This window comes from Phoenix dactylifera, unplaced genomic scaffold (genome assembly GCF_009389715.1).
Source record: "Phoenix dactylifera cultivar Barhee BC4 unplaced genomic scaffold, palm_55x_up_171113_PBpolish2nd_filt_p 002466F, whole genome shotgun sequence".
NCBI classification, from domain to species: Eukaryota; Viridiplantae; Streptophyta; class Magnoliopsida; order Arecales; family Arecaceae; genus Phoenix; species Phoenix dactylifera.
The window spans coordinates 17,808-32,778 of NW_024069674.1; the positions used below are offsets into that span (position 1 = coordinate 17,808).

The following is a 14,971-nucleotide window of genomic DNA, read 5'->3' on the forward strand; positions in this document are numbered from 1 at the left end:
TCAGAGACTTTCTCTTCAAGCTCAATTTTCCTCCCAGTGCCTCTATCAAGGATAAACTGGTTTTCCAAGAAGATGGCATGACGGCTCACAAACACATTGTGATCCTCTGAGACGTAAAAATTGTATCCTAATGACTCTTTAGGATATCCTATAAAACGAGCACTTATGGTCCTAGCCTCTAACTTGTCTGCTTGTAGTCTCTTGACGTGGGCCGGACATCCCCAAATCTTGGTTTCTTACCATGTCATATCTCATATGGTGCGGTAGGAATGGACTTTAAAGGGAACTCTATTCAACAAGTAAATAGCTGAAAATAGGGCATCTATCTAAAGAAACAAGGGTAAATCAGTGAAGCTCATCATGGACTGGACCATATCAATAGAGTCCGATTCCTCCTCTCTAACACTCCATTGAGCTGAGGTGTACCAGGAGGTCCATTATGAAACTATACCATTCTCCTTGAGATAATCACGGAACTCTCCATTAAGATATTCACTTCCTCGATCTGATCGAAGACCTTAATGAGTTTTTGTGCTTATTTTTTCTACTTCATATCTAAGCTTTTTGAACCTTTCAAAAGTTTCATATTTGTGTCTCACACACATATCCATACCGTGAGTAATCATCGGCAAAATGAAGTAAAAATTACAACCCCTAGCCTGCACATCGAATGGGCCACACACATCAGTGTGTACTAGGGTAAGTATTTCAGTGGGACCTCCCTGTGTCCTACAAAGGATAATTTGGCCATCTTTCCTTGAAGGCAGAATTCACAAATCAAATATGACTCGAAAGTCAATGAGCCCAAAAGCTCATGTTTCTCCAATTTGTTTATTTTGTCTTCTCCTATATGGCCAAGCCTGAGGTGTCATAAATACTTTAGATTTATCTCATTTTTGGATCTATTAGATCCTATGGTATTCACTGTTTGCTCAGATATATTCACAGATACATCCATATGTATGTGATAGAGACTGTCAATCATAAAACCATGTTGAATCAATTTATTTTTTCAAATAAAAATCTTTCTATGCTAAATAAAATACAGAAATCAAATTTCTGCTAGCAATAGGTAACAGTCCCTAAGTATCTTGAGCATATCTGACAAACCTTCTGAAGGTCTGTCACCCTTCATGTTCTTTATGCTTCCCATGTATGTAGGACAGTTCCTCTTCCAATGGCCGCCCATTATGCAATGGAAACACTTTTCCTTGCAATTGGCCTTTTTCTTGGAACTTCCTTACTTGGTGTTTTCTTAGTATTCTGCTTCTTCGCAGGCTTCTTCTTCTTCCAAATAGACTCTCTCTTGAAAGTAGAAACCAACTTGACAGCGAAAACGATGCCCCTTGAACTTCTTTAAGGTCCCTAAGGTAGTTACCAATTTATTTTAATAATTCTATTTTAGTGCATACAACCTTGTTCATATGGTAGTTTACTATAAACTATTCATATGAAGCTGGAAGGGATTGCGGGATCAAATCCGTTTGCAATTCCTTGTGCATGGTCATGCCAAGCTTCTCAAGCTTCTCTAAGTCCTTTATCATGGTCAAACCATGATCATGGACAGACTGCCCATCGTGCATCTTGGCTTTGAAGAGCCTCTTGGACACTTCAAACCGAGCTGCGTGACTCTGATCACCATACAACTCTTGCAGGTGATTTAATATGTCCCTGGCAGTCTTCATGTTCTCATGCTGGCATTGTAATGCATTGGACATTGATGCCATTGTGCAGCACCTAACTTTGTTGTCATTGTTCGTCCACTTAACAAGCGTCTTACGCTGATCAGTGATCGGACGGATTGGTAATATGGGGATTCCATGGTCTAGCATATACCCGAATTTCTCACAATTCAAAACTATTTTTGAAATTTGCTGAGCCAATCTTATAATTGGGTTGGTCAACGGTTGTTCTATAGGATATGAGTTAAGAGTCTAGAAGCTGACTTTATAATCCTTAGAGAGTAAAGATTCTAGTTAGACTTTTGTACTTGATCCTAATCTGTTCTAAGGTCTTTTAGAACAAATGTAACTCCCACTATTTTCTCGAATTCCTCACACTCCTCTGGTAGGAAAACGGAAATCCCACACGACTAGGATTTCTAGTGGGTACTGCGGTCCCACCGATTTACATGCCACCTCACCTAACAGTTATTGGTGACACATAGATTGATGAATGTACAACTCTTGTACAATGCTTCTCAAGCATGTTGCAGTGTAACTTGGTCTCTAAGCCATGAAGACCTCACCTAATAGTTATTGGTCTCATTTCTTAGTTAAGTCAGACCCACCATATAACCGTAGGAATAAAGTCGTCATTGAGCCCTCACCTAACAGTTATTGGTGCCCAACCCCACCTTACCCTACAACATCTCATGTCTATAGAGAGGTCCAGCCCCCCGATGCAACTTGACCACTGTATCCAGCCGAGACAAATCAACATCAGAAAGGCCTTAGCAGCTCTACTACAGTGGAAGACCTATTGACTTAATATTGGTTAATCAGGTCTTAGTGTTTGCAACTTGAGCTCTTCATAAGAGGTAATTGAACAATTGGCCAGATAAGCAGGTGGGAGGCTCCCCTTACTCAAAGAGTAAGGTCCTAATTAAGTAACCACCTTTCATGCTTTCCTAGACACCAATTAGATCAATTAATCTAATATGACTTGCTCATGTCGGTTCACTCTCGACTTGATTGAGGAGGTTTTAATTTAGGTCTCAATTGGGGTTTGCTACATCACATGTAAACCTATCTACCCCTCTTTCATTCACATCACATGCAACGGCACATCACAGGCAATTATAATCGCAGCATCAAAATAAAGCTAAACTTTAAATAGGTGATGATCATGGATTCTAATTAGGTCGTATTACAAGCACATGCACGTCAATCGATCAACTGGTCTTCAACTCTTGAATTGGTTCCAAGCCTCCTTGATTCGATCCTTGATCAACTCTTGATCCAATCGCCATCAACCGCTTAGATCACCTGTTCATCTCATGCCTTGTCTTCAACTTGATCGTTGACGTACATCACATCACAGAAATACAACCATATGTAAAATAGAAACAATAATAAATTACATCTTCTTTTAGGAGGCACGCAGGCCTCTCAAAACATCAAATAAGATGCATGCAGGCATCTGAAAAATTACATGATATCACAGATCACATCGCAGGTCATTACATTTGATACCAAAAGGGTTTGAATCCTATGATCATCACCATATGCAGCAATTATAATTTTCAGATCTGAAAACTAACTGTTATCTCATGACATAGGTTGCTGATCATGCTAATCATGATTCTAAACTTTGTAATCTCATTAACAATGCAATTAGAATCATCATCTTATCACATAAAAATCAGCATGCAAAAATCAGCACCCTAGAAAAAATCTGCATGCAGAAAATTTTCAGCATGCATAATCTTTCAATTTTCAGATCTAATAAGCCTACTAATAATTAATCCTTACCTTAATCTACGAAGCCTAGGCTCTGATACCACTGTTAGAAACCCCGATCATGCCGCTGAAATTTCAAAAATTTCAGATGCAGCGGAAGAGGCATGCGCGGGATCAACCGTTCATCGCATGAACGTTGTTCAAAAACCGTTCGTAGATAGATAAGGATTAAAAACTTTTTAAAACATTAGAAGATCAGATCTTCACCGTGTGCGGATAGATGATCACCGCAAACTGAAGTTCGTGGTTTAGGATGAAGGTTCGCTTGAAGCGGTTCAAGTGCCCGGCCTCTACGGTTATCCACACGAAGCAGAAACCGATCAAAGCTTCCTTGTCTCCCCGGGGTGCTAGCTCCCTTGCAGAGACAACTTTGGATGGCTGATTTCCTCTCTTTCAATCAACCCTTGATTGGCTTGAGAGGAGGAAGAAGAAGGATGAAGAAAAGTAAAGGAACAAAGCCCCTGCAGCCTTCTTTCTTTTCCCTGCGTTGGAAGAAGAAAGGGAAGATGAAGAGGCCACCAAGCTTTCTTCCTTGTTCCCCTTTGCTTGCGGCTGAAAAGAGAGGAGAGGAGGGTGGAGTTCACGGCTGAAAAGGAGAAGCCATCTTATTATTTAGGGCGCCTCCTCTTTACCCCCTTTTAAAGCATCTAGGGCTCCTACAAATTAGGAGCCCTTGATGTTATGCCATGTGGGGCGCCTCCCTCTCTCCTTGCCGCACCAAAGGAATCAAGGAGGAGGGGTGTGATCCCCTCCTTCTTGTGATGCCCTAATCCTCATCTAATGAGGATTGGGTGGCCCTAATGTGGTTAGCCCTAATCCAATTAGGCTTAGCCCAAGGTGGACCAATTTGGATCCAATCTAGGTAAGTCCTAATCCAATTAGAACTTAAATCAATTTTGACCCAATTGAACTCTTCAATCCTAATCTAATTAGGAGTCTTATTGATTCATTAGATTAATAATTAATTGTGATTTAAGAAACCCTAATCCAAATTAGGACATGTTTAATTTTAGTCCTAATCCAATTAGGACTCTTATTTGAATTCGAAGTCCTAATCCAATTAGGTCTTCTAGGAATCCAATTTTAATTCAAAACTCCTAATCTAATTAGGATTGTAGGAATCCTATTTCAAGTAGGAATCCCAATCCTACTCTAACTAGGATTCCCAGTCCTAATCCAATTAGGACTCTAGGAATCCTACTCGAAGTAGGACTCTTGTTTCAAGTCCAATTAATTAATTCCCTTTGTTCCTTCTTCAACTGAATATCAATCTAATTGATTACTTGTGATTCCTAATCACGATTCAACCATCGGATCGGTCAATACTTCTAGTGTGTGTGACCCCATAGTTCTACTCTGACTGGTAGTGAGATATATTATGATCTCTATCACAATATCATTGAAAACTCCTTTCAATGGATTGGAACGATTCCAACTCTACTCATTAGGGTTTATCGATCATCGAGATAATCCCTGTGAGTCCCACCATCCACCAGTGACACCTAGCAGCATGTAGTGGCTACCAGTAGAATAGAATGATGAACCTCTAGGTGCAGTTATCATGTGATACAGTCCTACTATCGTGGATCCCTACAGGACGGAGGTCATGGATAACTCGTCAAACCCCTTCGTCTGTCATATGTCAAGATTTATTTGAATCGAGTTCGACAGTGGAAAACTCTTTCTCCACTTTATATTACTGCCCTGGCCAAGGTCTTAGAACTCAGTCTAACAAATCACATAGGATCACTCCTCTTCTATCAAGGTCGATAGATTCCATGTAAGTGCATACCTACTCCTACAGTGAACTTACTGCAGCCAATCTACACTACAAGGACTCATATGACTAGAGACCATGTATACGTGTAGTCAAACTACAATAACCTCACTGTGAGTAGCTGAAGCACCGCAGGTCAAAGGACCAGTCATACTACTGCAACATCAAGCAAGTCACTGACGAGTGGATAGACATCCAAGTGACTTCTTGTCTTGGTCACGCTCAGTACCCTTGTTCTCTAACAAGCACCTGCACTATCACTTCAGTATCCCTACACTGTGGACTCAAGTCTCGTCCATCCAGAAGGAAAGTGATCTGTGCACTGATCGGATCGATCACCGTCCTCGTGATGATCCATTGATCAGGAGCATTTAGAATTAATCACCAATGATACATGACTCAAATTCTCAACTCTTGAGAATTACATATCATCTATTAATTTTTTGGACGATTCATAGACATATAAATAATATGAATGAAAAGATGCCTTTTATTTATTCAATAATAAATAGTCAAGTACAAAATTATGTCCCTAGAATTAACAATGTGTCAGCCAGATTGGCTTCTAGGGCATACATCTAACACGTATGTATGTCTGTAAACAATATATTTGTCAAAATATTACTTATGTATACATGTGTATGCATTATATAATATATATATATATATAATATATAATGTATGCATAATATATAATATATGTATGTATGCAGGTAATTTTTATATAATGATAGCTTCCACGTCTTGTGAAATAATCATTCATAAGACAAACATTTCTATCAGAATTGTCGCCTGCTTGATCAACATTCTACTGTTACCATGTCAATAAGCACGGGTAAATAATATGCAAACTGAATGGACTTGAGGCACAGAAAATATGCTTGTGATAATGGTTTTAATGATTAATTCAAAAGCTTTTTGTAGCTCCCAGAAACAAGGAGTCCAACAGGCAACCGTTCTTATGAAAGAAAATGACACGTTAAACACTGTGGATCCCTGAAATTCAAATACACTATCAAAAGTAAAGAGTTCGCATCTATCCACTTCAGTTTCAAATGCTTGAAACCCATTGTCCATCTTCATGGACGTCTCCATCCCAGGCATGTGATTCGTCAGTTCCGAGCAAGGGGCACGATCCTTTTCTCAACGCAGCTGCCTGCGAACCCAATACTGGTGCTTTCCAGGGCTTTCTGTTGATGTCAGACAGCTATCAACTGAGCATTCAGCAATCTGTGCCATTGCTCTGTTCAAAGATTTCTCTTCCATGCATGCAGCTGCAATCTCCGATAAAGATGGCAGTTTGAGAGATACATGTGGGTGGCCTAGGCAATCATCTGTTTCAATGTTCGGGCAACTCAGGGAGTCACATCTGATCGATGCAAGTCCTATTAGTCCAAGATTTGGGTCGATGAGAGCATTGCAAGCCCTTTCTAGCATTGAGTGAAGGTATTTTCCTTGCGCCTCGATCCGTATCTGAAGATGCCGCTGAACTGGCCAGCAAACAGAGGACTTAAAGCCAAGAATAATGATTATGACAACAGACCATGAATCCATGCCACAAGACAAACTAAACTACTAAATAATTATCTAAACTATATATCAAGTAATTTTCTCTGGGCAGAAGGATCCCTGTAGCTCAAATTTCTTTGACTGGAAACTAGTGACAGTTAACTTACGTAGGAAAAGTAGGAAGAGGTGGGAAGCAAATGTTGAAAAAGGGTGTAATGAAGAACATAGAAGCTTCTAGAGAGCCTGAGGAAACCTAGAAATTGTTCTTCAGAAAGTTCATGAATAGACTTTATACTTCAAAACAAGAAAGAAATTAAAAAAAGAAAAGAAAATTTCAGCATTATAAGGATAAATACAAGATAAATTTTCTACCTACATTTGTGAAGGTAATTATGTCAAGATAAGTGGTGCTAACTGAACTCTTTCCAACAAATGCAAATAGTTTCAACTATTTCTAGCATTTTTAATGTGCCAATCACTTTTCTCAGATGAAATTGCATCAACTATTGACATACTGCCAACTAATGTTGCGGGGCATCTTGGAATCTTAAGTGCTTAAGAAAACTAATTAGTAGGGATGAAAGTGAGCAGCCTACAAGCGTAGTGCCATTCAGGCTTTTTGGCTAGGCAAGTTTGGATTTTCTTGGCCACGGCCCGGCATACTTCCAGCCATAATCATTAGGCATACTAGGCAACTTGAATAGACCTACACTGTTGGAATCGTAGTGGTTCTTATATATTGACATGATTATATTTGAAGTAATAATATAAATATTAGTGATCTCTAAATGGAATAATTCTAAAAGATATATTCCTCATGTTCTGTTACATGAATACCTGAGAATAATAAATTAAACCTCAAGCAAAGTCACCTTAACACTACTTCCAAAGAAGAGAATGACATTAAGGTTCAAAACTAAAATGCAATTTTTCATGCACTAAAGTGGAAAGAACCAACCTCAAGTTGTTCATGCAGCCTCCTTTGAAGTTCCATCTGTACTCTCATTGCTTCATTACATCCGCTGCATAGAAACTACAATATGAGACCAGTTAGAGGAACAAAGGATCATATAGAAGAGAAGTTGAGGTGTCTGACTCATTCAAGCCTTGGGCCATTAATCTTGATGATGGTGATGGTAATGATGATCCAGTTCCTTGGCTTCCCATGACTCCAGCAGCTGCAATTTAAGGAAATAGAAGCTCTGATCGTTGAGGAAGTTCAGAAAAAGATAATGGAACAAAGAACAGTTAACTTGTTCCGAAATTGGAACTGGAATAGGCATCTGCAAGATATATCATGGAAAGCAAGACATTCTTATGTTGGAGGATGTGACTAATAAAAAAAGCAGTTTTATCAGCCTAAACATAGTTAAGTAGATTTTCCCATGAAAATGCCCATAACCAGCAACTTTTTCTTGAATCACCAGCTTTTCTTCGTATAGGAAGCTCTTAAACAATGTATCATTTCAATTTTGACATGGTCCCTTCATTACAATAGCACCATGCTTGAATGCAGATAGCTTTTTGCACATGGAATACGCAATGCAAGGCAGCTAAGGATCCAGCTAGATGGGAGTGTCATCATAATGTCTTCTGGTGACTTTCCTGAGTTCCACCTAACTCTGCAAGCACTGAATGACTGCCTAACCACAATCAAGGATCTCCAGGCCGCTCTTATCAAAGCAAAATGATGCCATCAACAATCTAGCATAATGAGGAGAAAGGAACGTGTTTTGTTAATGTGAACAGTTGATCTGCTATATTCCACCTGAGCTCGTGATAATCCTCCAGTGTCAAGTTTGTACCTTAAGGCTGTCCTTGGAGTGAAATAAGGAGGAATAAAAATCTCTTAACCCACTTATTCCATCTCTTTTCAGCCAAACTGTCATCGGTGCACATGAAATAAACTGCCTTCTAGAAAAGCAGAACAGGTATTTTATAAAAATGTTACAACATAAATGCTTTACTTTTGCTCCTTCTAACCTATTTACACCACCAAAACCCAAGAATAGCCTAACAAAAAGATGGACTAATTCCAACATACTCCATTTAACCCCACTAATCTGGATTTTTATTCCGCTTCCAAATGCAGCTTAATGCATTTAGACAGTGCCTCAGGTGTGATACCTACATTTAACCAGATCTAGACCTTAATCATACATATGTGACTGATACTTATAAGGCATAAAGAAGGATTGGTTCTCTTCCTGTAGGCATTCACATGGAGGAGACAACTGCAAAATTGAAAGGTCATTGTATCTTGGAATTGCTAATGCTGGCAGTACCCACATGTCAGATGGTCAGCTTTAGGACAGTGAGTATATGCCCCAATCCTAGGCCAGCCACTTTGTTCTCGTACATGGTATTTTGAGCAGATTATTATTTTCTGCATCAATCACTTCTAGTTTATTTCTAACAACTTCTTGTCCAACCAAGTATATATGCTCATGCTTAGAAAGGCCACAAATCTCTATTAGGTTAAGTATCATACCTAATAAGCTTATTCTAACATTAGAGTAAGGATTATCCCCCTAGCTAGTACTTCTAATTGATTACACCAACAAAATATATAAGCTTATGTGTCGCAGCATTTGGTGGATCATCCAAGCAAATCTACCTATCTTCGCAGCACTTGGAGTTGAACTGAACCACCTAACTAATTAGGTCAACATACTTTTGAGAGACTATTCATGCTTGAAAGAGAGAGAGAGAGAGAGGTACCACCTTTGGAGTTGTCAGAGGACTCTTTGCTCGACTGCTTCCCCAATCTGTATTTCTGCAGGATGGGCCAAGAAACTGATGATGAAGTCATGTTTTTGTATATATATACATTGGAATAGTCATTGCCTTGCAGTTCTTTTCACTGATTTCAAATGGGTCATAATTAACTTTTTCATTGTTGAAAGGCAAATAATAAACTTGCAATCATAGCATCCAACAGCCATGTATGGGGGATTAAGAATTAAAGGATTGAAATACAGCACAAGCCTCGACTTTTTATGAAATATACCCAATTGTGCTTGGAAAGAATTTTCGGTTTTGCCTTTGCAATCTATTAGCCGGGATTAGTCTTTTAACTAACAGGTCAAAGTAAATGTTTCTCGCGATTTGAAATGAGTTATATTTTTAGGTTCAATTTGTTTTCCAGTAGGCAACGACATTCATTGTAGATATACATAAGATTTGAGCCATCAAAATGACATACAAATAAACAGACTACATACTTGTTCTTAATGTGCTTGGTTGAGAAACAGACCTGAAGATGACTCTTCAAATGATAAAGAGTGAGACCTTTAACACCCATGGTTTTCATAATGGCTTTTGGTGTTGCTTCTGCAAAAGAAGCCCCAGTTATAATGACCAGATTTAGAAATAACAATCAAGTGAAGAGAAAAGCATCTAACTTCAAATTATTTTCACCTAAAATGTGTAGGGAAATGGGGTATTTACTAATGCAATTTCAGGTCAGTTAAAATGTTAAAATATGTTGATCAATGTATATCAACCAAAATATTAAACTGCTCAGATCAGCAGTAGATAATATGCAATACATTCAATATTTTTGAATCAACAAATGCATAATCTAAGAGAATAATCTGAGTTCATTTGCCATGCTAAAAATAAGACACAGCAAACACACATACACATACGCACAAGAAAAGAAAATCAATAAATAAATATCAACAACAATGTATACAACATCATGGCATGTATCATATAAAACATCATCTTAATGAGGCCAAAAACCTAATAAGTCGTGCAGGACCAATTGGGATGGCCTAAAATGCATGGCAAGGTTTACTATACTGGGCATACCATACCGTACCAATATTTAACTGGTACGTCGTACCTGTACCGTACCGATACTCAGTACACCGAGCTGTACCATATCGTACCACAACTGTAATAGAATGGTACCGTATGAGGTCCAGTACCGAGATAACGAACCTTAATGCATGGAAGGACCAAGCGAAAGGTTTGAATTAGGGACAAGTCTAATTGATTGCTTGCTGCCCCAAACCTATAAATGGCCCAGCAATGACAAATTTTTGAGATTAAGGCAAATAAAAGGTCAAATAAACCTGCTTTATGGTTTTGGTGTTAGGGAAAGAGTGGACGAAAAGAGTTTAAAAGGGTTCTATGGTAAACAAGAGATTCTATGGTCGATGTATAATTGAAAACCAAATAGCCATGTATTTTTTTGGGTAGAAACGGCTACTCATATATCGAACGTGAGTACACCCAACCAGATCACTAGAAAGTAACATAGACAAAGGAGAAGCGTCTGAGTCAGACATCCATAAAAAATTCCTGGAATGCCGGGCAACAAAAGAGGCGACCCAGTCCGCTATCCTGTTCGCCTCTCTAAATACATGCGCTGCCTGAAAGTCGCCCATCATCTGAGCCATCCTACGAGACTCCCGGATGAGGGGGTGTCCATCATCATACCTGTCCGCCCCCCGGATCCAGTCGATCACTATAGATGAGTCCCCCTCGAGGAACACCCACTCGACACCCAATACTCGCCTGGCATAGAATAAACCCTCCAGGCTGCCCGCAACTCTGCCCCAACAGCAGTAACCCCTGGCGTGCGCCGCCCTCCTGCAGCTAACATCCGACCGAGATGGTCCCTGATCACAAAACCAGCCCCACCAATCACACCGTCCACTAACCTACTGCCGTCAAAGTTAACTTTGAGATAACCAAGGGGTGGAGGTACCCAAGAAACAAGAGCAAACCGGAACGCTAAAGCAGCATGAAGAGTACCCCAGATGTCCCTAGCCATCCCAGAAGAAACCACAGCGGTAGCCTCAATGACCTCCCTCGCATGTCGCGACGCTCTATCCACTACCATCCTCAGGGATGACCACCTCCCCTCAAACAAGCCAGCGTTCCTATCCAACCAAATGTGGTAGGACAGGTACGCTATAAGAATCCCCGCCTCAGCAGATCTCGGGCTCCGCATAGGCCACCTCAGTACATGAGTGAGGTCCTGTGCAGTCACCACCGAGGCAGGTAGTAGGACAGGTGACCTCCGCCATATCTCTCGGGCCCTAGGGCACTGCAGAAGAACATGCTCGGTGGTCTCCTCGATATCCGCACACGCCTCACAACACTGCGACACCCGCATGCCACGCCGTGCTAGCAAGCTTCTGGTCGGAAGGCATCCCCAAGCCACCTTCCATATGAAGAGTGCCACGTGGATAAATCCGCAACCTCCTTATCCAACCACCCGCAATCTGTCGAACTGGCTCCCTGCTGAACAGGAAGAGAAGATCTCTAGCCCGCACCCGCGACTGATCGGTCGGCAACCACAAAGCCTGTCAGACTCCCCCCCGGACGGAGTTGGCATAGTCAAGATCAACTCCCCCAGATGCTCCCCAAAGACCTCCCGAATCAACTCCACCCTCCACCGGGCCCCCTCTGAGTCCAGTAAATAGCTGACCCTACAACCTGCTAATCTCGCTGAGTGCACCATGGTCAGCAGACGACAAATCGGCCACTCGGTCACCCAGCTGTCCTCCAGCACATCGATAGAATGACCATCCCCCATGGCCCACCTGATCTCTGGAAGTACCACCAAAGCCCTGGCACACATCTCCCTCCAAACCGGAGAGTGGTGACGACCAGCTCGCACCCCAGGTACTAAATCCCATACTTGGCCCTCATCAACGAAGACCACATGCTTTCGGGCTCAAGCACAAATCTGACTGCATGTCGCGCCGCCAGAGCTCCCGTCTCGTCACCAGGGACTGCACCCAAATAGCACGTATGCAGATAAAGATGATATAGGCAAAGAAAAGACAATAGAAGTGGTGTCAGGGTTTGGGGTGGGGGTGCTGAACCTGGCCACATACGTTTTTTCTTTCAACAGATCACACAGCATGTTTCTCGTAGCTAGCCATAAGAATTTTTTATAGAATTTACGTGACTGGACTTCTAGGTAAACTAGGACAATTATTAATAATCAAGTAACTAATCTCCAAAAAAGGAAAACTTGGAATACCACATGGCAAAAATCAAATCCTAGATTTCTAATGATTTCATAACTTGTTCAACCAACATATACCTAAAGTAAGATTCTTTCACACGAATCCTACTTAAAGCAAGACTCTCGAAACAGCTTAGAGCCCGTTTGGATGATTAGGCTGAAAATCTTACAGGATTAGTGGGTTGGGCCAATACATCCGGCAAAATCGTAGGACTACAGGCTGAGTTAGGCCTATAATCATAAATATCCAGTGTAGCTTCTTTTTTTCTCCCTATAGGATTCGGGCAGACCTTTTTTCTCCCAATAGGATTCAGGCCGGCCCACTCCAAAGCTACTCCTAAATATAGGCCTAGCCCAGCTGTAACCTTATGATTTTGCTTGTTGTATTGGCCCAACCCACGAATCCCATGGGATTTTCAGCCCAATCATCCAAACAAGCCCCTACAAGATTACCTAAATAAAAGTTCCCAAAAATACAAAAACAGATAGACAATTAAATTTTTTTTCCGCTATCAATGTCCATATCATGTTTTAACTTTTCATAGTGGTTATTAGGTCATGTATCAGAAATGTAAGTTTTGTTCCCATTTTATGACATGCAATAAAATTAATTGATCTGCCACACTTTGTAAGGGCACTCTAGTCATTTGACCTATTGCAGATGGACATCCAAGCCCAATCTTTATAAAATTGAAGAAATGCACTTGGTTAATTTAATGACATCATGCAGTGGCACTAAACTAGATCCATAATGCCTAAAACAAAGTATCAATGTCATACTGTCAGGTGTCAGCCCAGCCAAATCTGAAAAAGTTATACCTTACCAGAAGGTTGAATATAGTGGATATCCAAATGGAAGCAGGCAACAAGCTAATAAATCTTCACCTTGAAATAAATGAACACATGCCACATATCTTAGCCACTATTTCCACAGTTTAAAAAGCAATAAGTATCCCAGGGTAAGGTAGCAGCCACCTACTGAATCTTAACCATGAAGCAAAGCATGCCTTACTTTTGTGCTACAATCTACATAGGTCTAGAGTCAGCAGATCTGCTACCCCATAAAACCAAACTTGTTCCAACGGAAACAGGGGTGCTAAGTAGAGAAGATTCAAAACCTCCTTCCACTGCCTCTCTGTATGTGCGCGCGCACATGCACGCATGCATGCTTGTGAGGACAGATGTGTGTGCATGGGTGTAATGACTAAGTGTCCATATTTCTTTTATGTTGTGGTTTTCATATACTCACATTGTCATACATCTAAATTGAAGACAGATCTCTTCAGGCACATGGATGTTCATGTTTAACTTCACCCCTCAACAACTCTAGGAGGTGAATCTTGATCCACTATTTAATTGAGAAGACACAAAACAACAGCTTAGAGGATCTGTCAAAATTTCACCGGACTTAAGCTTGTAATCGTAATAGTTGTTTTCAGTAACATTATCCTTCCTTAAATTTTAGATAGCTCAACCAATGCTCATCTCATAAAATAAATCACTAGTGCATGTAATTAGGGTTGAAAGTGGGCCGGGCCCGGGCCACGCCACTACTTGAGCCTAGCCCAAATTATTTTTTCGGGCTTCAGGCGGGGCTTAGGCCTAAAAACTTTTGGATAATCTAAGCCCGAACCCGACCCGATCCTAGACCCAAACCCGATTGGGCCAGCCCGAATTATCCGTTTGGGCCAAAAATAGGTCCGGCCCAAACCCAATTGAAGTTTAATATTTCATAATATTGCTTCACAAGCTAGTTAAAAATTGAGCTCTCGCCTATAACCAAGATTTGTTGTACCGGTATCGAACTCCGTACCGGTGCCACACTAGTATAGTATTGGTACGGTACGGTATAAAATTTTTTTGGTGTACCATCGATACACCACTCGTACCAGTATGAAGTTTAATATTTCATAATATTGCTTCACAAGTAAATGAGCTAGTTAAAAATTGAGCTCTCGCCTATAACCAAGATTCGCTGTACCGGTATCGAACCCCGTACCGGTGCCACACTAATATAGTATTGGTACGGTACGGTACGGTATAAAATTTTTTTGGTGTACCATCGATACACCACTCGTACCAGTACCAATACCGAATCGGTGTGATACGTCCAGTACCATCCGGTACGGTACAGTATGGCATACCATGTCTATTATACCAATAAATAATACATGATACATTATTCTTAGCTGAATCCATTTTAATTTATCCTTTACTTTCTCATTATTCTCT

General features: G+C 40.6%; 2 protein-coding genes across 3 annotated transcripts; both read right to left on the bottom strand.

The window, feature by feature from the left end:
- Nucleotides 1-6,261: 6,261 nt before the first annotated feature.
- On the bottom strand, nt 6,262-10,266 carry LOC103698391 (protein PHR1-LIKE 3-like). Of its 2 annotated transcripts, XM_039123353.1 has the most exons (5): nt 10,004-10,261; nt 9,472-9,523; nt 7,844-7,925; nt 7,705-7,769; nt 6,262-6,728 (listed from the first exon to the last, which is right to left on the bottom strand). In XM_039123353.1, exons 1-5 carry the CDS (start codon nt 10,058-10,060, stop codon nt 6,382-6,384), a joined length of 603 nt encoding a protein of 200 aa, XP_038979281.1. In that variant the 5' UTR covers nt 10,061-10,261; the 3' UTR covers nt 6,262-6,381. The 2 variants fall into 2 exon arrangements, with proteins under 2 accessions (XP_038979281.1, XP_038979282.1); XM_039123354.1 differs by lacking the exon at nt 9,472-9,523 and having other exon boundaries at nt 10,004-10,266.
- Nucleotides 10,267-11,224: 958 nt separating this feature from the next.
- On the bottom strand, nt 11,225-11,878 carry LOC120109600. Its single transcript, XM_039123355.1, has one exon. It carries the CDS (start codon nt 11,876-11,878, stop codon nt 11,225-11,227), a length of 654 nt encoding a protein of 217 aa, XP_038979283.1.
- Nucleotides 11,879-14,971: the final 3,093 nt, after the last annotated feature.